The sequence below is a fragment of the Amphiura filiformis genome, chromosome 4, assembly GCF_039555335.1.
Source record: "Amphiura filiformis chromosome 4, Afil_fr2py, whole genome shotgun sequence".
Classification (NCBI taxonomy): domain Eukaryota; kingdom Metazoa; phylum Echinodermata; class Ophiuroidea; order Amphilepidida; family Amphiuridae; genus Amphiura; species Amphiura filiformis.
In genome coordinates this window covers 76468883-76492154 of record NC_092631.1, presented here as the reverse complement: position 1 = coordinate 76492154, position 23272 = coordinate 76468883, and the positions used below count along the sequence as shown (strand labels likewise).

The following is a 23272-nucleotide window of genomic DNA, read 5'->3' as shown; positions in this document are numbered from 1 at the left end:
TTAGACCAACACAGTCAGATTCAGAGCAATACTGACATGGTAAGCTTAAAAGCAAACACTGACAGAGCGAGACTAGTCTTGGACCGCCGGCCGCCTGGGCCGCCTAGCCGGCCTAATACTGTGCGTACGGAGGCCTATCCCGATGCATGATGGCATTCGAGTTTAGGCCTACATGTAAATCTTTTTACATGTACATCTTTTCACTAATCTTTGTACAAATAATCTATGAATGAAGGCAAAGTGGAATGAAGATACAACTTGAACAAAATACACTGACAATGAGTAAGCTTAAAAAACCATGAACATATGGACCGCCTAAACCGGCCTACCGTGCATAGGTCCTACCTAGGCCTTTCTCGTTTCATGTAATCTTTTAACCAATCAATGAACAAAAAATATATGAATGAACGATATAAAACAAATATACTGCCTTCATTCGAGGTACTGGTTAAAACTATGGTCCCTCGAGCCCATAGTTTTAACCAGAACCTCTCATGGCAGTATATATTTGTATAATATTTTGACCTTTCCTTGGCCAAAACCCCATTTATGTTTAATTAGTCCAATTAAGTTGGAATGTCCGAGGGCCGGGAATGTAACAATTTGCAAATCACATCTCATTTTTAAATCTATTCCATGGATTCACAGAGACATTTAATCTATATGGAACACTATGGCAGTGGAGGTGCCTCATGCTGTAGACCTTCTTAGTACCCCTGATACATGAGCTTACATGATCATTGATTGATATTTGAATCCGTGGAACGCATTGAAATTAGGTATTTCCTTACAATTCTTATATTTCAAGAATGAAACGATCACCTTTCAAAATCTAAAAGTATACATGTATGAAAGCTGTGCAAATGAATACAGTATGCGGTCATGTTTAATTCGGACATCAAAATGGGTCAAACTCATATAGTTCTATCACGGACACTCTGTGCTATAGAAAGTATTATATTATATTGTAAGTGCCCTGAATAAAATTGAGCTATGGAAAACGTCTATTATATTGGCCCTTTCCCGTGATTTTTAACGTGCTCAAATTATGTTTTCGTTTGTTTCACTGGTCAGCTTAAACCCTTTCCTAGCATCCCAACCCTCCTCCCATCCACACCAATCAATGTTGGGCATTATTATAGAAAATACATGTTGTAGGATTCAACATTGATAAGGGGAGTGCTAGTGGGGGCCTGATTTACATTTCCCTATTAAAAGTGTCCCAACACTTTTGACGAGCATTGTAGGTGGGGGCAGATGTGTGTTGTTGTCAAATGTAAGAAGATCCGGCAAACGGGCCCCAGAGCGAGTAGAGTCATTAATGCTCTGTGTTTTTGAACTACTTCAGCTACTGTAATAACCGCTATACCGACGGCGCACTCGTTAAACTATAGAAATACTATAAAGTGCTGCAAATCGTATGCAATTCGTTCGTCCACTTTGAGGCCGTGCGCCTATCCAGCCATGAAGATTCGGTGAGTGTACGTCTGAAGGGAGATAACTCGAAGATAGGAAACTGTGTCCTTGGCAGAAGGACGTCGATCTACAGATGCAGAGCAGGTTCATTTTCCTCGCATATTTTTATTTTACATTTAGTTTACACCCGGGTTTCCATCTCCCTGCAGATTGCGTCCTGGGTTTCGTACCCGGTATACTTTAACTAAGCTTATAACATAATCGATAATTGATACCGTACGGTATATTATTTGAATTGTGTGATCTTGTTTAAACTTCACGGAGATAAGTAATCAGATCAAAGGTTAACTTCCAATTCTACACGATTTTTGGGAACCGCGCGTGCATTAAACTCACTATAATAGTTTCACCCGATTTTCGTCTCAGAGTTTTACCATGTCGTTTTGGGAAACACTACCGGAAACATTATTTTGGATTGCATTCGTTGCAGTCATTATATTCATTATGTTTATTTTCGAGTTGAAATGGCGAGTGAACGGTGGATTTCATCGAAACGATTGCCGGCAGATAAAGACGCAGTTAAATGGAAAAACAGTCATCATAACAGGTATGTAATATGTATACGTTGGTAAGTTATCATGCTTATAGTTGCACCTGTAACCGGGCACCTGAATCTTTCTTTAAAATACGCACACTGTTCTTTTCTATTTATTTTTAATGCTATGTAGCTTGGCCACATGGTGCAAAACCACTGTTATTACAGTTTCAGCTATACCATGTCACCTCATTAATTTTCTTCGAGATTTAAATCTATTAACAACTAATAAGATTAATTAAAACAATTAAGGTTAGCAACTAATTTATAAACTGTTGCGTTTTGGTAGTTCACAGCATCTTGCAAATGGTACTGAGCTTTGGAAAAAAATGCATTTATTATTCATAGCGAGTATGTAGAAGAATTCAAAATCACGTAGGTTCTGTGGTTCCTATGTTGTAAAGAGGGCTGAAACAACAACACTTTTGTCAAACGTACATAACTCATTCACAACAATATATCAAGCAAGTATGTGATTTGTAGAATGAACTTTTGCAAAACATCAAAGTGTTAATAATCAATAATTTATTGATTTAGACAATGAAAATCGACCAATTCTACCCTTAAAATCAACACTTGGCCCCCTGTCACCATCCCATCCCATCTATAGCCACTTCTAAGACAGTATACATGCAGCTAAAACATATATTTTGAACCAAATACAACAATTGCTACACAAATTATGTGCTATGTATAATTCTACTTCAAAATGTCGAAAGTCAGTGCAGCTTGTAACACATTCCCTAAAAGGCATAGACCTAGCATTTACTACCTAGCATTTACTTCCATGGACATGTGGAAGATCAATATTGTATTGAACATGTTTTTACCGTGTATAAATAAAGTTATTATTATTATTATTTTCTAGATCAGTTGATCAACTTGCATTATCTCCATGTCGACTTCGCCTAACGCAAAATCTGTCATTTAAAATATGAATTTGATACCCCAGGATTAGAGAAGCACTTGCAGCAGACCCTTGTTGTACAGGTCAATATTAAGAACATTCCCCTGTAGGAGCCATAAGAGTTACCTATTCTTGTGTGCAATGTAGATCACATCCGCATTTTCAAGGGAACAATGTGAACTGCAGTCGAATGCCATAGTCGAATTTTGATTAAAAATATGTTATTATTAATCATGATGAACGCATACCGTTGAACTCAAAATTATACTGATGTTTATTAGAATTAAATTGTTCAATAGTAAAATGGTCATAAAGAGTTTATATAATTAGATGATTAGTGACAATAAAAGTTATATTAATTATTAATTAATAAATCCGACTATGTACTTTGACTTTTAAGCAGGACTTTACCCCGGGACTTTTGTCTCTAAAACACACTGTCATTCATACTTGTTTATCAATCCAATTTAACCGCAAGTACCAAGCATGGTAGTAAGACGCGCTAAATGTACCTCCATACACACTACTGAGAGTTTTCGCGCCAAATCAAACGTGCTGCAAATTCCATAGATTGCTGTGTACGATGTAGTTAATGGTAATGATACGTACCCGGAGGATTTAAACCATAGGGAGATCTGGGCGACCAATCACAAGCCAGATCCATGGCCAATTTTAGTTAGGCCAGAAATTGGCCTAACTCTCCATAGAGTCCCGTGTTAAAAATGTTAACCACAAGTCAAAGTAAGTAGTCCACTTGGGAAGCTAACAAACAGAGGGAGTACGGTGACTGAAAATATCAGATGTGAATATCTATCAATTGCACACAAATTAATACAAATCAGCGTTTTATGCTTAAATGTAATAGCCAGAGTATGCCGCAAAATGGGCAAGTGGACTACGGAGAAGTCTACAATAATCCAGCCACGAACACTTAGGGTATTAAATAAAAGGCACTAAATTTAATGCCCACGTGACCCATGGGCGCCGCCATACCAAGACCACCAAGTGATCAGTAGATTTGCTACAATGCTTAGAGATAGGAATTTTTCAGACAAATATCATCAAAATTGCAAAATAATTATACATTGGGGGATTCTGGGTTTTTTAGTATGTTTTCAAGAACTAAATTTTGAAAGATTTGATCGACGGAAAAAAAAAAGTTATCGACGGAAATTCTTATAATAATATTACAAAGTTGCAAAAAAATTACAAATTTGCTAGAAAATTTGGACATGCATCCCGCGTTTCCAATTGAAATACACAGGAAGACCCCTGTGCCAAAGGTCACTTTTCCAGACATCCTGTCTAGACGCTAAAATGTCAACGCCCATCTGGTCACGTGGGTATTAAATAAAGTGCCTTTATCCTTTCCTGTCGCTTGCCGCTTTGAAGATGATTTTACTTCACTGCGCAGTCGCACCAGAAACGCCAGCGGTGACCAGCGGAAAGCCGATATATCGATCACTCCACCGCTTTGCCGCCGCTGCAGCACCGCTGGGAGTTGAATTCAAGTCAACTCGGAGCGGTGCCGCTCTGACGTATGTGAACAAAACGGTTTTGGAGCGGTGCGAGGCGGCAAGAGTGGCTTTCAGAGTCATGCCGCTGCCGCTTAGCGGTGTGCCGCTCCGTTTGCAGACAATGATGAAGCATGATGAAGCGTCATGCCGCTCAGCGGCAAGCGGCAGAAAGTATGAAACCAGCATAACTTGTTTTTGTAACAGGTGGGAATACTGGAATTGGCAAAGAAACCGCCATTGACTTGGCTCGACGCGGTGCAAGAGTAATAATAGGGTGCAGGAATGCAAAGAAAGCAGAGGAAGGCGTCAAAGAGATCCAAAGACGATCAGGAAGTAGTAATGTGGTATATCGGCATCTTGAGCTCTCTGATCAGGAATCCGTCAGAAAGTTTGCAGACGTCGTTTTAAAGGAAGAACCAAATATATACTGTCTTGTCAACAACGCAGGTAAGTGCACGAGTTAAGGGATTTAGCCTCATAATCATAATTATCATGGAAAGCTATGGAAAAAGCCATGAGAACATTCCGTCACTGTACATTGCACAGCAAACATTACACGCTTTTATGTGTTCGTGTTCTGTATATTCTGTTAAGTAACAGCCGTTTGGAAAGTATCGACTCATGCAATAAAAGATCGGGGAATTATAAGGTTAAAGCAAAAGCAACAGCATTGAAATGAAATGAAAGCTTGAACAATATTCAATCATACTACATGATCATGGTAGCTCATGGTGTGACGCCGCGTCATGTAAGGTTTTATTTCAAACTCTAATGGCGACCCGCAGGTCAAATTGCTAGAATTTACATTAAACACACCTAAACAGAAACAATGTAATTTGCAGGCAGCAGCTTAATCAGCGCCAATATTGCAACATCGAAACATCAGTTAGACATTTTTGAATTATTCAATACATTAATTACGTATTATTTGTTTATATCATCAGGCATCGGGAAGGCAGCTAAAGGACATCGTACAAAAGAAGGTTACAACATGGTATTTGCAGTGAACCACTTCGGCCCATTTCTTCTTACAATGTTGCTATTAGATCGATTAAAAGCAAGTTCACCTAGCCGTATCATCAATGTCACTTCCGTCGCACACACGTGGATAAAGACAGGAGAAATGTATTTCACAAAGAAGGACTCAGAAGGAAGAGTCTACCCAGGTTTACGTGAATATGGAAGGAGCAAACTGGCCAATGTTTTATTTACAAAGAGCTTTCTCGAAGGTTAGAAAGTTCTGGTGTCACTGCGTATGCGGTACATCCTGGTGCAATAACATCTAGTATCTTGAAAACCGGTTATGAAAGCCGAGGAGGATTTTTTGCGTGGATTGTGTATTTCATGATGACGTTGCTTATGTAGTAAGTGTTAAAGCCATATTATAACATTTGCTGTTGAGGACGCCCTCACTGATTTTTTAAAATTCATTTTTTACACGATTATATTGTACTTTATTAAACCAATATACCCTGCAAAAATCATGACTCTAGGTGCTGTAGTTTTGTCAAAATCCGAGATTTTGAATAAAGCGCCGGAACCGGCGTCTTATTATTACGATGGAATTATTAGTCGAACACATACACGATGTTCATAACAGACAGTACGTACACGGCGTGCGGGACCGAGATCTACACAACAAAGGGTCGTACCATAACATGACCGAAGGAGTGGTACGTATTGGCGACATACGCGCTGGTAGTAAATTCCAATTTTCTTTGCTTTGCCGTAGTTGTTCGGCTCAAAAATAAAGGGATATATCTGACAGTAAAACTAACATTTTATGTCAAAGAATTGCTAATCTATTTTGTATGATAATGTTATAATATTGCTTTAATAGATATACTAATACATGGTTAAATCGTTAGATGGTACGATCCACACCCTAGGCTCTTCCACACATTGTTACTAATTTCACACTATCGAAAAAGGAAATTTATGGGTATAAGAATATATATTTCTCATCAAACTCGTTGCAGTAAAATGAACCACATTTTGAAATAGGGCAGACAAAATTATACCATCCTGGTTTTCAGAGTGGTTTCCATTGTGACGATATTAAGAAAAAACACGTGAAATCGATGAAAATTTAATTTGAGTTTTAATGTACGGGTTGTCTTTTGATAAATTTCCAGGTATGAGCGTTTAAAGAACGCCATTACCATTTTCGACCTGTTCTCTCTTTTCAAAAATTGTGTTATGCCACTTTTTTGTCGATCCCGGTTCATGTATAGGTCTCTAACTTTTATTTATGTCCATAAAAAGGCCTCAAAAGAAAAATACCTCAAAAGAAGATTTTGTTTTTACCGGAACTCATCCACGTTACATTCCACGCGGAGTGATTTGTTGCGATGAAACACCGTAGGCAATATCCCAGACATACCAAGTAGGTATGTAGTCGGGAGAGAGAGGCGTTCTTTGTTGATTTCCCGGCCGAGCCCCCATAAATGTCACATACTACTAGAGAACACTATTAAAACGTGTATTCTATTTCTAACGAAATGGTTTAACTGAATGAAGATATGTCAGCTTTTCAAACCATCAACCATATCTTTGCTGCGAAAAGCAGCTACAAAATTAGCATATAAAACTAATCCATTATATTGTATTTTCAGTCTCGTGGGCAGTAACGAAGAAGCCGGTGCACAGACGACCGTGTACTGCGCTATCGAGGAATCTATCAAGAACTTATCAGGGCGATATTTTGATAATTGTCAACTGGCAAGGGAGACTAAGTTAGCACGTGATCCTGCATTGGCGAAGAAACTTTGGGAAGTGAGCTGTCAAGCTACAGGACTAGATGACTCGTTTAGTTGATGCTGATAATCAGACTGGCATGGGTTGCCCAATTATTTTGTATTGGTGACCTGAAAAAGGCTGAAATTCCTCATAATTATTTACATAATGTACTATACTAGTAGGAAAAACTCTTTTAACATGTTTAAGAGTCAATATTTAGGATAATTAAGAAAACTCAGCAACAAGAAGAATTTTAGTAGTAAAATCTGCTTTAGTATAATACCGACATTTCAATATTATGTTATAGTCACCTATACGGTGTATAAGTTTTTATCATATCTCAAAAAAGTGTTACAATTTTAAATGTTTTTTCCACTAGAAGAAGAGAAGAAGACGGATATCGAAAATGTTTTCGTTAATGGTGTGTACCATGTTATTAGCCAAGGTTTTTGGCTATAGGTTTTTTCTTTGGATTGTAACATTATTTGAGATACACGTTGGCAATAAGGTCAAGACGGTGTGAGCTTTGAAACACAATTAACAGTTGAAAGCAAAATACTTTTTGTAATCACAGTTCCGGGGCACCGAACGATATTCCCGTTTGACATGTTTGAAGAAAAAAAATAAAATCCTGAGTATTTACCACTTGATATATCCCGAAAGCCTTTGCAAATGAAACTGAAACTACGTCATCACCGGGCGTCATCATCGATGCGTATATCGTTACAACGTACGCTCGACAGATTCAACGTGCCTCAGTGACAGAGCGTCACTGATCACATCAACGATGATGTAATGACAACCTCGAATGCCGAGGGAGGAGAATAGAGATTGAAGGACAGCAGAGGTATTATATCGTGACTTAAATTAGAGAATTTTCTCCGATACCTAAGGGCAAAAATAAACAGACTATGCTCTATATTTGCCCATTTAAATGGCCCACGGTCCACTGTATCTCGTCTCAAGTTGAGCGTAACGCCATGTTAGATTATGCAGTGGCAGATTCGAATCAGTGTGTTTATGCATCACCGGCGTACGGACAAATCGCTCTTCTACATGTGTGTATAAGCTTGTATACGCCCAGCGGAATTAGGTTAGCGCGAGCCACTGCAAAATCCAACATGGCATTACTCTCAACTTAGACGAGACACAGTATAGTACATTATAAAATGATTGGGAGTTACTCGAGAGCTGAAACTGTCTCCTGGTAAATACGCCTATATTTTGTATTCCAGAATACATGTACCAGTGTGTAAAATCTCTGGCTTGTCGCCAGTATATAGCTCCTGGTTTACACAAACTCAATTTCAACTGGGATCTACTTTTTCACAAGTTATTTTCTCCTTGCCCACAGCCTCGTCTAGAGATGGTTCGTAGTATTCTAACAGTTTCTGAACCTCTCTCTCCAAGTTCAAGTCGGATTTTCATCAACATCTTTCTTCCTAAAATGCTTTAGTTTAATTTCATCGTTGTCTTGTACTACTTCACTCGATTTCTGTGAAATGAAAAAGTTAAGGTTAAACTTTAATAATTTGGTACAGGTAGGTCAAACTTTTCTGAATCCTTATGACTAGAGGATATGAAAACTTTGATAGGTATTAAAACAATATTCGAACAATTTTGAAATTTGATTCCGTATAACATTTGACCCCATGCTGGGACCCGCTGCAGAAGACTGATTTTGTGGCTACACAGAAGTTATTGTCTATGACCCATAGAAAACATATATAGCCTATGCCAAACTTTTATAACACGCCGAGTCAGGTCAAACTGCTTAGCTCCCGTATGATATAAACACCTTTGTACAAAAAGCCCTATAATCTTGCGCTCGTAAGTTACGTTGGTTGTAAGATACGGAGTTAAAGACAATTACAAAAAGGATAAATAAATAATATCTGAAACTGAAATGACAGTGTTTTGTTGTATCATCGCAAAATGAGGTTCGTTTTCTACATCATGTAACATTTTTCAAGCGAAAATTGTCAAGGGTTCAGTCTGTTGCTTTATTTCCAACTTACTTTTCCGTCACCTTGGTCATCCGGATAATCATCTTTCATAAACCAAATCATGATTGCGTAACAAACAATAGAAAAACATCTTAACCCAAGTAATGTCCCAAAGAATGCATAGCGGTAAGCAACAATGTCATAGAGCCAACACGATCCTCGTTCTCCACATGTGTACTGCCATAACGTACATGTGGAATTAATAATGGCGCCAAAATACACGGGAGATGGAAAATAACCTGTGATAGGAAACATAATAATGTAATTAATGATCGTTAAAAGAAACAATATCTTCTTATAACTAACTTGGGTGATTTTGGGCTTTTTTGTATTTATTTTTATTTTGGCACATCACATAGATCACACTATAACAAGAGATATATCAAAGAAGTTAAGAAAGACGTTCTAACAAGATGTTTGGCGTGGTTGATATATGTTAATGACTCACCAAAACATTTCGTTACAAGAATTTTCCATCCAACAGCCATTGAGCGATCACGATCGCGAACGATCCTGTGTGGAATTAAACAAAATGAGCTTGATTTTGTAGCATGAGTTAAAAATGTTAATGTTAACGATATTCAGAAAATAACATTGCTCAATTTGCTCGCATCATCCAGTGTACTGGCATGTCGACCCCGAGATATCGATACGGTCATTTTCTCAGTTGAAGCACTACACGTTGAAGACGGTAAAATTATGCTTCGCCATAATCATGATAATGAAGTGAATAAGCCTAAAATTTCAATACATTTGATAATATCAGTGTATATAACAATGTTGCATAAAGTCCAAAATTGTGTCCAACACAAAGCTCAAATTCATCTTCCTTAATCCGCCATTTTAGGTTGTAGTAGCAGTTGAATAATATCAACATTTGACGTTTCCGACGTTGAATGTTCCGATTCATTTGCGTAGAATGAATGTAATATCTAAGTAATTTTGCTAGTAGGTTGGTGTGTAATAGCCGCGCCCATGTCCAATGGGTGAATATATTAATATCATGGTGTATACATGGCTGATTTTGGGTTTTGTTGGATTACTCTATAGGTGTATATAATCAGTTTTCATAACATAGATATATGCAAATGAATTTATCAATATTGTTTACTTACCTCATTATGATGTAGGCGCCAGGATTTTGAATTGACGCCATTAAGAATAGAATGATGAAAACCACCAAAATAAAAACAATAAGACTGGATGTTGGACAATCTAGTGTACATTGACCAGATGTAGCGGTGTAATTGCCCTCCATGGATATGATACAGGTGCAATCTGTGTAGACCTGGAAGAAACATGCAGTGATTTTAATCTTGCATTAAAAAGGGTTCTAGAGACTGAACATACAGAACCGCTAGGGTTGAAGGCCCATTCAGTGATTTGCTCATCCGGACGATCGTAAAAATCATCAAAATTCAGATTTTGGTACCTTTGTCATTGTCATAAATATGTGCCAACATAGCCTACGAGTGGTTCAGGCGAAAGCCGTGTATTTAAGACAAAATAAGACTGTAATTTAGATACCGCCAGTATCTACATGTACTTGATTGGGGCTTCAACTTCGCCAGTACTGCTGTTTTCTTCGTTTTTTGCCGAATTTGTCATTTCAAAAATACCAAATGACAATTTGAATGACTTATCCATCACTTTTAAGCAATTTATAAACAATTTTATTTTTTTACACTTGCGCTGGGATCACTGAATGGGTTTTTTAAGAAAAATTGCAAGAGCGCCAAAATATTCTTTTCGTCCTTTACAGAACCTCTTTCATATCTAAAATAGTTTCTTGCTTTTGCAGAACTCTGATTAGTTTCGGAATTTGCATCTGTTTGTTTGTTTGTTTGTTTTATTTCTTCTTTAACCTGGGACACTCAATCAGTTGAAAACACAATTAATCATCTGTTCTTCCTCGAGGCCCAGGGAACAGGGAATCTGTAGTATTGTACAACTGATAAGTCTATGACAAGAATAAAAGTTATGACCAGATGACGTCGTTTGTTGACAACCGGTTACCGAAGTATTGGAGTTGAGCAGAAAATCATTGATATAGGGAACAGATTGTACTACCGTAAAACCTCGATAGTTAGTTTATGTGCTTACTATCGAGCGCTTTTGAAACCATGAAATTGTACCACAGTCCGGCGCTTTACCAATTGAACTGGGTTTGAGACACACATTTGCAGGTTTACTTGTTCGTATATAACTATATGTATCGATGATTTGCTCAAAACCCTTTACACGTGGATGGGGCTCTTCATATTTGCATGTTGTAAAAGCGCTCGATAGTAAGCACATATGCTATCTATCGAGTTTTTCGAATGTGTTTCTTTTTTAATTTTGTGATGTCGGTATGTAACCAAAGAAAGTATCCGGTAATTTTTAGGACACACTGCATTCTGGTCCTAACCGAGGAAGAAAGGAGAACCTTACCGTTGAATTCATGGTAGCCTTACATCCACCATGACAGGGTGATATGTACGTAACACCATCAGCACCACAGACTGGTTGAAATATCTCGTCCACGCACCGGCAATCTGCGTTGCAGCTACTGCGTAATCCGTCTTCAAAATCCCTAAATAATGGACAGTAATGTAACGTTTAGCTTTGGAAAATGTAAGAGAACAAAACCAAAATATACTGCGCCAATAGAGTATCCTTACACTTGAAAAAATAATCACAATAATCATAAACTGAACAATATTGGGGGTAAATTTGGTTTTTTTTAATAGATGCAATATATATTTTAATAGATCTAATCCTGCACATTATGATACCACATTGAATCCAATGTGACCTCAAGAAGTAAAGTTACAAGCAATTGAATAGACGAAGGTCCAGCTTTAAAAGTGACAAACTGACCTATACGACCGTACAAGGCGCAAAAAGATTCCAACAAGCGAAACAAAGAGACAACACAGTTTCTTCAATGAAGCGTTATTTAAAGCAGTTTTTATTTCAGTTTTTGCTTCTCTGTACTTCTCATAATTTTCATTTTATTTGTCAGTTCTTTTGTTTCAGTTTTCTTTTCTTCCTTTTGTTTTAAATTAAAGCCAACGCATAAATTAGCAATTCACCACTCTCAAACCAGATGTCTAGTCTGTGGAGTTTTGAATAGGCCAGTTTGTGACTTTTAAAAGTGGACCTTCGTCTAATCAAATGCTTGTAACTTTGCTTCTTGAAGTCACATTGGATTCAATGTGGTGTCATAATGTGCAGGATTAGATAGTACATCTATTAAAAAAACAAATTTACCCCAATATTGTTCAGTTTGGAAATTGTGATTATTTTTAAGAGTGTAAGCCTAGGATACTTTATTGGCGCAGTATATATGCCTTATAAAAGAAACAAAAAGCTCACTGCCGGGTTCAGGAGATACGGTCAGCTTGATAAGAAACTAGCCTTAGGGCTTCACCGAACAGTCAGTGGCGCATTCCGCGCAGTATACCATGGAGAGTTCTATAATTATAATATTTATGCTGCTTTAGAGTGAATAGCAGAACCATTGAACCATTGCATTTACAACGTTTAAAACAAATATACATACAACAAGGCTTCCCTTAAAGCTGAAGCAAATGAAAAAGCAATCTCAATCGGTGATTAAAAGTTACCATCTGACAACTGATCTTGTTTGAGGCACAAAGTTATTTTTACATCGGCAATAATTCTAATTATTATTGTCATACCCGGGAATATTCCTCGATGATGTGTCCGAGTACTCTGTATTAACACCAGCCACGTCACTGTTGGAACATCCAATGCCCATTACTATTGGAATAAATGGCAAAGTCAAGCAGACTAGCACCATTAAGAACCAGGCACATTTTTTAACATTTAATTTGTATCGTCTGCATATGTATCCTGAAGCTATATTGGAAAAGATGCTTACTGGAACAAGAACACCACCTAGAAAAGGGAGGAAAAGACATTGTACGCAAATCAAAAACAGATTTTCTGAATTATTTAGCAATAATTTCTATATTACCGAGGTACTGTCAACTATTTGTTAGTGTAATCTATTGGCAAGTAAATACTAATTAGACCTACAACCGTTCCTCCAACAAAAAGCTTTTTGCAGTTCCCCTTAGTTTAAGCAAAAACTAACTGTAAAATTCAGATAATTTAGGCAGAGATGTCAAATTTCAGGCCCCTGAAATTAAAGATGCTCTCCCTTCCCTGCGTTTTACTAACACCAAGAGAAAATAACAGTCACACAAGTTGAATTTAACTATTTTATGATAACTGTCTTGCTCTCTTGGCAGTATGCTTCGACTATATTTATAAATACGTTTTTATAAATACGCACGTGACCCACGACATACCAAGACCAGCAAGCGTGACTAAATCCTTATGCATTAACCACTATACAGAAAAGGATAGGAACTCTGTAAATATCATCAAATTTAAGTATTAATTGAATAGCAAAATTATTACACATGGGGGGATTTTGAACTTATAATATATGTTATCAAAAACAACATTTTGAAAGTATTTGACGACGGAAACGTTTACAATATAATCACAGTTGAACAAAATAGATAATTTTGCTGCATAGTAGTCTCATGCTGTTGCGCCTTTGCATTCAAATGTATAGGAAGACCACCCGCTATGTAGAAGGTCACTTCGAGACTTACTGTCTGCAAGCTGTTATGGCAGCGCGGAGGTGGTCACGTGCGTATTTATAAAAACGTAATTATGAATATAGTTGAAGCATACTGTTTGGGCTAAGCTATATACCCGTGACAGAATTATAGTAGATTTGACTTACCAAATATGCTAGATGCTTCACTCGCGCTCAATCCAAATTGTGTTTCTATATATTTGATGCCAAATGATCCAAACATTCCTATGCTGGCAAGCTCTGCACTTGCTCCGATACAAAACCACGTCAACGGCATGTTAACGATCAAACGTTTTAGAGACTGGAACATTCCTGTAAAAATTGTATGGATGTTCAAATACGTTACAATCAATAGGTATCCCAGGTGACACGATTGTGTCATCATGAGATATCATGCGAAACCACATGGGCACAGAAATCTTGGCCGGCCAAGGTACTCCTCGTGGCGCTCTGGCCGTTCGTGTATCTAGCACCCGATGGGTCGGGGTTTTTAAAACCGCACCTGGTAAAACATATTTTCTCTTCATCTCATTTCTTTCTTACTTCCGTCTTTCACAAAAAGTTAGGGGTAAAGAATGCTCTTCTTCTTTTCTTCCTCCTCGGTTAGTGTAACATCATTACATGATGCCAGGCACACTTCATGTTGCTCATGTACAGAGGTTCAGGAACGCAACTTCAAAATAGCAGCTCTCGGTGGAGGAATATTAATCCTGCAGAGCCCCCAATGCAGACTTGAGAGCATTGAGGGACGGTGAGCTGAAGAAGGTTCGAGTCCTTGGTTGTTCTCTGGAAGAAAGAGTGCAGGTAAACCAGAGTGTTACAGTGATGGAGCTGGAATCTGGAATCATGGCCTCTGGTGTTTGTCACAGGTACTGGTTCCATTGGATATCCACAAGGTTATATCTTATACGATACATCATCTTTAGACGGCCAACTCTGTTGCCGTCTGGTTTGCAGAGATTACCACTGGCGGTTTTGAAGAATGGTAGACACACTGCTCCTCCTGTCATATAGTCAGTCTACTTTGAAGTACAAAGTACCGACGAGGACGCACACATTGTGCCGACTTTGAAGGCACGTATACCTGCAGCAATGACGCAGCACTGCGCACTGTTTACGCGCTGTATACGCGCGCGTTGTCACTTCAGAGTGGACAAACTGTAGTCACTGGTGACATAGCGAGCACATCTGCACAGGTGCTGCATATTCGTCTATAGGCCTGACAAAAGTGGTATATGTTGCTCCTTTGATCTTACGTGTGAAGTGACTAAAATTACGACTGAGAAATGCACGGGTGGAGTTGGCTTTCTTAATGATGCTATCGATGTAGGTGTTGAAACTGGGTTTAGAGTCAATGTGGACGCCCAGATACCTGGCAGAATCAACTTCCTCAAGTGCGTGACCATGAATGCTCTGGAGGGGATTTCTCCTATTGGTTACACGAACGACTTGACATTTTGATGGATGGAATTTCTTCATCCACTGTTACTCCCACTCCTGCAGATTAACCAAGTCTACTTGCAGTTTCAGACTGTCATCATTTCTTCTATTATCTATTCCAGCTCCAGTGATACCTCATTAACTTCCCTGGACCTATATGTATTCAGGTGGTATTAGCATTTTACTTTGAAAAATGAATATAACATGGCCTTTCGTATTGAAGATATACATGAATTTTCCAAAAAAGCCTACAAGTTTGTTATTCGTCTTTTCAATACAAAATGTCAACATTTTCATATGATGATCGGCTTTTCCTCCCAGCTACGTACACTTTAAGTACATATCATTAGATTGATCAAGTTTGCTTCGAGGACTATTAAATATCAAAATTTGGTGTGAATTTTTAATAATTTGCCATACAATTTGTATTATATCGCAAATTTCACAAAATCAAATTATTTGAAGTCAGAAGGACATTCCTCGTATTCAGAATGCAATTTGGTGTGTCTGATGTGCTCTCAGGTCCCACAAAAATACTGTGCAAAGTTGGGTGACCGAGCTTCAAGATGGTTTACTTTTGTGATTTCTGGCCATGTGATTCGTCGATGTAAGTGTACAGGGAAATTCTTGGATGTCCAAGATTGCATAAGCTTGGATACGCTTATTGCCAAAAGACTCACACGATGCCGCCACTATGTCAAATCGATCATGGGTCGACAGTAAAGAGGCTGACATTAGTACTCACCCTTTACTTGTGTAGTGCGTTCGAATATACTGTTCCCTCTGCTTCTTTGTCTTGAGCGCCTGCGTTCTGCTCTTTCCTCTGCTTCTTTTTGCTCCTTTTCGTCGTCACTTTCACGTTCTTTATCCTTCATAGATCTTGGATAAAGAAACATTGGAGCACCGATCACAACCAGTCCAACGAAACATACTACTAAACCCAACCACCAGGCGCCTATCCACCGAGGATCTTCTTGCGGTAAATCAGGGATCTTATCAGACGGGATCCGATTAAAATCTACATAGAAAGCTGTTGCCCAAGCGCCCATTAGAAGGCCTACTGGCGGACCAATGGCGAATGCCATGAAGATACAAGCTGGATAGAAAGAAGACAATGTGATCAGAAATGATAAGGGTCATTATTAGTTTCAGACAAGGAATTTGTATATTACAAGACGTTGTGTAAATATAATTTCGTCATAGAGTGTGTCATAAGCTGAGTGCAAGAATACTAACTTATGGTAAGAAAGTAAAATATCCTTTGATCAGCGTTCTGACGTTTTGTTCATGTTTCTGATTTGACGAGCAATTCGATCACAAAAACATATTACACAAACATAACATAGTCTTCTGGTAATGAAAGGCTTCAAGAAATTGTCAAATTGAGTTATGATGATTTCACACGGTGGTACATTGTACATTTGTGTGCAAATTGAGGGCGCTATTTATATATATTTTAAATTTAAATTAGCCAAATAATATGACTTATTCCTTACATTTCATGATCAACTTTTTTGATGTTCTAATACCAGATACAAGTGTCTACCCTTGTAAAGATGCAAACAAGATTTACTCGTAAGATAAATAGCGCCATCATTGTTCAACTTTTCTTATAAATGACACATCAAACAACCGTGTGCAGGTGAGCTGCAAAATTCTTTCGTGATTATTAAATAAGTAGTAAACAGGAACAGGGACAGGACTTTGAAAACATTCTAAATTGTGTTTTCTTAAAGGCACTTTCAGCCGATCTATGTACGTATAGTAGACATGCAAACAAACATTGGATTGTGAAACGAGAATATCCCCCATCGTTTCTACAAAATAAATTATATTGTCGACATAGAATGATCATGATGTACTCATAGGGCAGAATAACCAGCATCCCACATATATTACAACTTGCTAGATTCTATACACTGGCTATAATACTGGGTGCAGATTTAAGGAAAGGAATCATGCTTTTAACTATAAACCAGTATTTGTTACAGTATTAGCGCCAATCCGTCCTGAAATGTGTGTGTGGGGGTGAGCAATCGGCCTGAATTGTCAAAAAGTGGCTGAAAAGATCCAAAAAAAAAAATGTTTTTCAAATATTGTCTTCACCGTTTCGTATAATTCAAATAATCTTACCAGTATATAATGTATATTTTACCCTGGAGACACTATCATCAATGTACGACATGATAAGCGGAAACATCGGAGCAGATCCAATGCCGACTATTATTTGACCGAATACTATCCATGCAACTAGTCCTGCATCACTTGATGATTGGTCACATTGTCTACTTGTACTATTATCATCCGATTGTTGTGATGAACTCAAAGTGGTTGTTGGTAATGGCAGACTAGTGGTTCCATCTGTATACAGTACGCTTTCGTAAGATTCGTAAGTTTCGTTACCTGCAGGAACTAATAAAATATATTAAATATAAAGGCTGTAAGTTGTCCGGACCAAAATGAAAAACGGTAGCATAAGTCAACGACATTGTTAGTGATGAGACTCCATGAGTGTCTTAGCTAGCCACCCGTCTGGCCGTCATTTTAGACGGGGGGTTTGCTCCTGGGACGGGCAAAATTAATGCCTTTGACAGATGCTACATTATAATTGTAGGTGTTTAGAAAGTCTATTGACCTTTTTAGTAGACCAGGTTTGTAAAAACAAGGCTTTAGCAGCACATATTATTAGAACTCTTTGAACCCCCAATGGACTCCATCATTCAAAAGGGATTTTGTTTTACTGCTTCTACTTATGCACTATCCAAGTACTTCACGCAACTCTGTCCCTGGAAATGTGGAGAAATGATGGGGCATGTGATTCTTTGATTAATTACATTTTAAGGTTAGCAACTATTTTAAACTGTTTCAATTTGGTAGTTCACAGCATCTTGCGAATGGTAGTGAGCTTTGGCAAAAATTGCATTGATCATTTCATAGTGAATGTGTAAAAGAATTCAAATATCACGGATGTGGTTCTTGAGTTCTGTTGTAAACATGGTAAAGAGGGTTGAAACAACAACACTTTTGTAAAACGTATATATAACTCATTAACAAAAATAAATCAAGCAAGTTTTCAAAGGATATAATTTGTAGAATGAACTTTTGCAAAACATCAAAGTGTTACTTTTCCATAATATATTGATATAATCGATTTTGTTTTTGGCTGCTTCGACCAACTTCGATACATCGTCTACCCTTAAGGGGCACTTCATGATTCACAACCTCATCCCCAACTTACTCCAAAAAGCTGAGATTTTTATACCATCCGAAACCTAGGACTATATCATGATTATTTGCATAATCTTTGTTGCAGATTAGGTCGTTTGACAAGATTATCGTCCGGTTTGTATTTCGTGCTGTCGAAATTAACACACAGTAGCTTGGGCGCTGTAATACACATAACTCCCAAATTCAAAGTCAGAATCAACTGAAAATTTGGAAATAAGTTTTTTTCATGAATATCTATTGAACCATATCCTAGAGCATGGTAAAGTCACGAAATATCCATGGTACATTCCGCAACCCCTGGGAAACCCTATGCATTGCATTGTCACCACCATATGGTGCACTGTAAACATTCCCCGACCCCTGAGAATCACAGTATATGCATTGCATGTCACCACCATAGGGCACCGTAAACATGGTAAAGTACATTCCCCGACCCCTGAGAATTCCTGTATATGCATTATCTGCAACCACCATACCGTAAAGCCCAGCAAACACACAACGTTTTACAGAAAAGGTTTGACCTTTATAAAAACGTTTCATAAAACATTCTGAAAACGTGATGCAAAACAGAATGTTATTTTACTATTGACAAAATATTTTGTCAAAATGTTTGACTAAAATATTTTACGTTTTAAAAACGTATGCATGATCTAACTTTATATAACCCGACATTTAAATGTTTTTAAACCGTTTTGAATAAACATATTTGTGACGTGGTCCAGCATAATCAGTCGGGAAGTCGGAAATATTGATTTTGAGATATGTGACCGTACAGCTCGAATGAGCCGTAAATTCCCTAAATTGTATTCTGCAGAGATGTCACAGGCTTACCCAAAAAAATCCTGAACTTGCGAAGCGTAGCGAGCGCAGCGAGCGAAGCTCTCGCGCAACACGCCCGGGGGGTAAGCGGGGGCCCGCTTAAGGGCCCCGGTGGGGTCGAGGGGCAAAGCCCCGGTAGGGGTCGAGGGGGCGAAGCCCCCGAAGCCAGATGGTTTCTGCACATTTAGCACCACAGTAAAGGCCATTTCAGAGGGTAAAAAGAACAGTTCAAAGCTCCTGTGACATCTCTGATTCTGAGTTATAGTGTAAAATGTGCATGCAGGTCGTATTCATCGGCGTCTCTTGCTGGCGCGACATCTGTCCCATTTTGATAGTCAAACGCCAATCAATAATCCTATTATTGAAGAGGATAATAAGCTTCTACCTTAGATGGCAATAGAATTTTTAATAGCTCTGATCTTTGTTTGCTTTGGCTAAATCCTGTTCAAGTGGTGGGTTACCAGGCATTGTATTTTGTATAGGTATGTATAAACAACATTTAACAATGAGAGAACTTTCTTGAACCTCGTTGACTTGGAGATGATTTGATATGACCGCCAATTATGACTGTTTGATATTTATTGCCAGCAATGCGGAAAAAGAGACACACGTAGAAACGAAAAAAGCTAACATTTTGTTGAAGTAGCAAAGTTCACCAAACCATAACCCCGCTACTGGATATCGTTTAAAGTCAAATAATATACCATTTTAAAGCTTATGATGTATATTTTCTAAACACGAAATAAAACAATTTTAACCGGGGGAGGAATTTACGGCTCATTCGCCGTGACAGGTCACATATAGCCAATCAAAGGTTGTATTTCCTTTTATTTCCTCTTGCTTTGGCTCATATCTTTTGAACTGGTTGTTCAATTTTAATGGGGTTTTCTGCAAAATGTAGCTTACTTTGCAAATAAATACTTGTTTGAATGCAATAAGAAACTGAAAAGTGAATAGACCGACTGATTTTGCTTGATCACACCTCATTTTATTTGCTGGGAGTACATTCCCCGACCCCTGTGAATCCATGTAAAGGCATTATGTTCCCACCAGATATGGGTGCGTAGTACTTGAATGCACCTGATAAACTTCGCAACTTTTGGGTTACCAACAGGCCACAATCAGGTTCGTACTAGTTTTACTGATATGTTATAATATTGCCATTGCTTTTAGAAGTGAAACACTGGAATTTATAGCATTATACTATTACCTTATTTTAATGAATAGTAGAACAATGGTATTTTAGAGCCTGTAATAATCAATCTTGCCCCATAAGGGGGGTGCAATAATTATGTGTACCCTGGGGGTGAATTCTCAAAATGGTCTGCCAAAATCGCTTGCCCCCCCCTTTGGCCGTGCCAAAAATCTTTGCCCCCACCTTTCGACGTGCCAAAAACCTTTGCCCCCCCTTTTGACGTGCCAAAAAATCTTTGCCCCCCCCTTACACATGCAAGATTTTGGGGAACCCGAATTTAAAACATTAAATTGTCTTATCATATAATGCGAGCGCAGCGAGCAGGAAATTTTGCATATTTGAATGTGTTCCTAATGTTTTCCTACGCCTTTTTAGGCATATATAATATATATACGTATATATAATATGTAATATAGAAACGGTACCAAAATATCTGTGCCAAAAATTGCTTGCCACCCCTTTCGACCTGCCAAAAATCGCTTGACCCCCCCTTTTGACCTGCCGAAAAATGCTTGCCCCCCTTCTGGCCTGCCAAAAATCTTTGCCCCCCCTATAATTCACCACCCCGGGGTACACATAATTATTGCACCACCCCTAATATGTATTAAAGATTGATTTCAAAATAATGTTAATATTAATACCTTGCTCGATATTGCTGAACTGATACACACCACACAATCCTATATTATCTAGGTCAGCCAGATCCTGACCATAGCCACGATTGATCCCTAGCCGTACCGCATCCGGATCAAGTGGATCCGAGATAAACTGTGGAAAAGCACATATTAGCATTCCGATACCCATTGTTATTGATCCAAGAGAGATCCATCTTGGCCGGTGCGACTTGTGACCAAAATGAGAAGCAATTACTATGAAGCATAATTCTGAGATATCATTGATGATTATTAAAGTTCCTGCTTCGGAGCTAGAGAGTTGAAATCGTCTTTCCAAAGTTGTTACAATACCACTAAAGTATCCGTAGCAGGCTGTTCGCAGAGCTATTATGAGTGTTGCATGAATTGTGAACAGTTTTGGTCCGACAAGTTTATGCAAGAATGAAAATGTGCGATGCGAAAAAGATTTCGCGTTACTTTTCACCTCATCAGTTTGCTGCGACATTTTAAATCTGAATCAGTGTCGCAGTTTGTTTTGATGCAAATTTACAAGAAAAACTTCGTCCCCATTCTCAGTTTACTCAATTTTGTTGCTCTATTCTATTATGAAGGAACATGTTTATACTGATTGTAGTACACACACAAAAACAGTTCATCACGAAGCATCGGTAGTACTTTTTTCCGCTGACGTTCCTGTTACATGAATCATCTTCTTATCAAATATCCACGATATCATCCTTGTTTACCGTTGTCATAATACCGTTAAATGTTATAATATCCTCATCGAAGCAAAGCTTATTTTACTAATAGCAAAATAGAAACGACCTATATGCCAAAATCCACATGTTAAGGAAGTGCTATACTTTGAGCGCAGGTATGACCAGTCTGGTTTCTATGTGACAATATAGGTGTGATGATAATAGTGGAAATACGTCAACTTACTTTGACGTGGTGGGTTTCCTATACGTATACTAGTATAACACATCTTCAACCGGGGGAAGCACTTCCATTTTTTGTTAACCACATCCTAGGCATGAAATTACAATATACCAGTCTTTAGAAGTTAAGGTTATGATGTTTCTAATAATTATATTTGAGGCACATATTTAAAAATATGTACCGATTTGCCGCTTGTTTGTTTATTTAATAGAGAGATTGTGATTTCCAAACGTACGTGTCGAACGTACGTGGAATCTATTCAAAAATCACTCTCCTGTGACGGGATTTTGAATAGATTCCACGTACGTTCGACGTTTGGAAATCGCAATCTCTCTATTTATGCACTAACACTTAAAGCGTGTTGACATAGTTAAGTTTCATATTCTTATCACGCTTATGTGACGCAATCACCCGCTCAATCAAGAACAAATAAGTCAAATGTTATTCAGTTTGGACTAATTGTCACTAAATACACAAATTGTTGCCACTACTTTTTGCTGAAAACGGTACTATCTCCTGAACAATAAAAAAAACACCAAACACCTGTGCGTTGTTTAGAAAACAAAAGTATTCGATGCAGAAGTATTGATATGACAGAATTACCATAGCGATATACATTTTTGAATGTATTGCCCTGCACTAGGCGTAAGCTGTAACTCTGCATTGCACCATTGATTATCAAAGAATAGGCATGAAGATTTGGATCGTAATTTCTTTGGATATTTTACATTATGTAAAGTCCATGTACGTGTCACCCGCACCTGCACCATGTGTACGATTTGTGTCTTTGAAAAGAGCGGTATTTTATTAAATCTATGATTGCACAAATACACAGACATGACAGGTGATGGGTGTAGCCTACTATAGTGCAGGGCAATACATTCTAAAATTAATTCTGTTACATCACTATTTCTGCGGCGAATTGCCCTGTGGATCTTCCTTTTTAGCACGAAAAACACTATGTTTTGGACCCAAATATGGTAAAATTGCAAATTTCGCAAGCTTCGCTCGTACCCATCAAATAGCAAAACATACCTTCATCTGGGGCTAATAGTTTGAAATTGACATTTTTCGCGCGCGCAAAAAAATGTCCGATAAAACAGAAACAAAATAAGCTCATCCCCGACACCCCCTCCCCTAAATTTTAATGCTTCCGCCGCCACTGGCCATTAGTAGGAAAATGTGTTTGTCCTACAATGACCATTGACTGATTGTGCGAATGATTCCGCCCAGAAC

General features: G+C 38.2%; 2 protein-coding genes across 3 annotated transcripts; one reads left to right on the top strand and one right to left on the bottom strand.

Annotated features, from left to right (window-relative positions):
• The first annotated feature begins 1851 nt into the window (after nucleotides 1–1851).
• On the top strand, nucleotides 1852–7252 carry LOC140150382 (retinol dehydrogenase 11-like). Its single transcript, XM_072172392.1, has 4 exons — nucleotides 1852–2023; nucleotides 4640–4882; nucleotides 5380–5560; nucleotides 7051–7252. The coding sequence occupies exons 1-4, from the start codon at nucleotides 1852–1854 to the stop codon at nucleotides 7250–7252; spliced, it is 798 nt and encodes a 265-aa protein (XP_072028493.1).
• Nucleotides 6253–22158, bottom strand: LOC140151421 (solute carrier organic anion transporter family member 5A1-like). 2 transcript variants are annotated; one of them, XM_072173757.1, is made up of 10 exons: nucleotides 21125–22158; nucleotides 17375–17644; nucleotides 15987–16337; nucleotides 13949–14113; nucleotides 12867–13086; nucleotides 11614–11755; nucleotides 10296–10468; nucleotides 9629–9693; nucleotides 9193–9419; nucleotides 6253–8669 (listed from the first exon to the last, which is right to left on the bottom strand). In XM_072173757.1, the coding sequence occupies exons 1-10, from the start codon at nucleotides 21600–21602 to the stop codon at nucleotides 8586–8588; spliced, it is 2175 nt and encodes a 724-aa protein (XP_072029858.1). In that variant the 5' UTR covers nucleotides 21603–22158; the 3' UTR covers nucleotides 6253–8585. The 2 variants fall into 2 exon arrangements, with proteins under 2 accessions (XP_072029858.1, XP_072029857.1); XM_072173756.1 differs by having other exon boundaries at nucleotides 6254–8669; nucleotides 17375–17653; nucleotides 21125–22155.
• Between the last annotated feature and the right edge of the window lie 1114 nt (nucleotides 22159–23272).

Excerpts from the sequence above, each read along its gene's own strand:
- LOC140150382 (XM_072172392.1), top strand. The coding sequence starts at position 1,852 with ATGTCGTTTTGGGAAACACTACCGGAAACATTATTTTGGATTGCATTC. Across the intron at positions 2,024-4,639 it reads AAAAACAGTCATCATAACAG|GTGGGAATACTGGAATTGGC; the intron begins GTATGTAATATG and ends TTTTTGTAACAG. Across the intron at positions 4,883-5,379 it reads CTGTCTTGTCAACAACGCAG|GCATCGGGAAGGCAGCTAAA; the intron begins GTAAGTGCACGA and ends TTATATCATCAG.
- LOC140151421 (XM_072173756.1), bottom strand. The coding sequence starts at position 21,602 with ATGTCGCAGCAAACTGATGAGGTGAAAAGTAACGCGAAATCTTTTTCG. Across the intron at positions 17,654-21,124 it reads GTTCAGCAATATCGAGCAAG|TTCCTGCAGGTAACGAAACT; the intron begins GTATTAATATTA and ends ATATTTTATTAG. Across the intron at positions 13,087-13,948 it reads TGAAGCATCTAGCATATTTG|GTGGTGTTCTTGTTCCAGTA; the intron begins GTAAGTCAAATC and ends TCCCTTTTCTAG.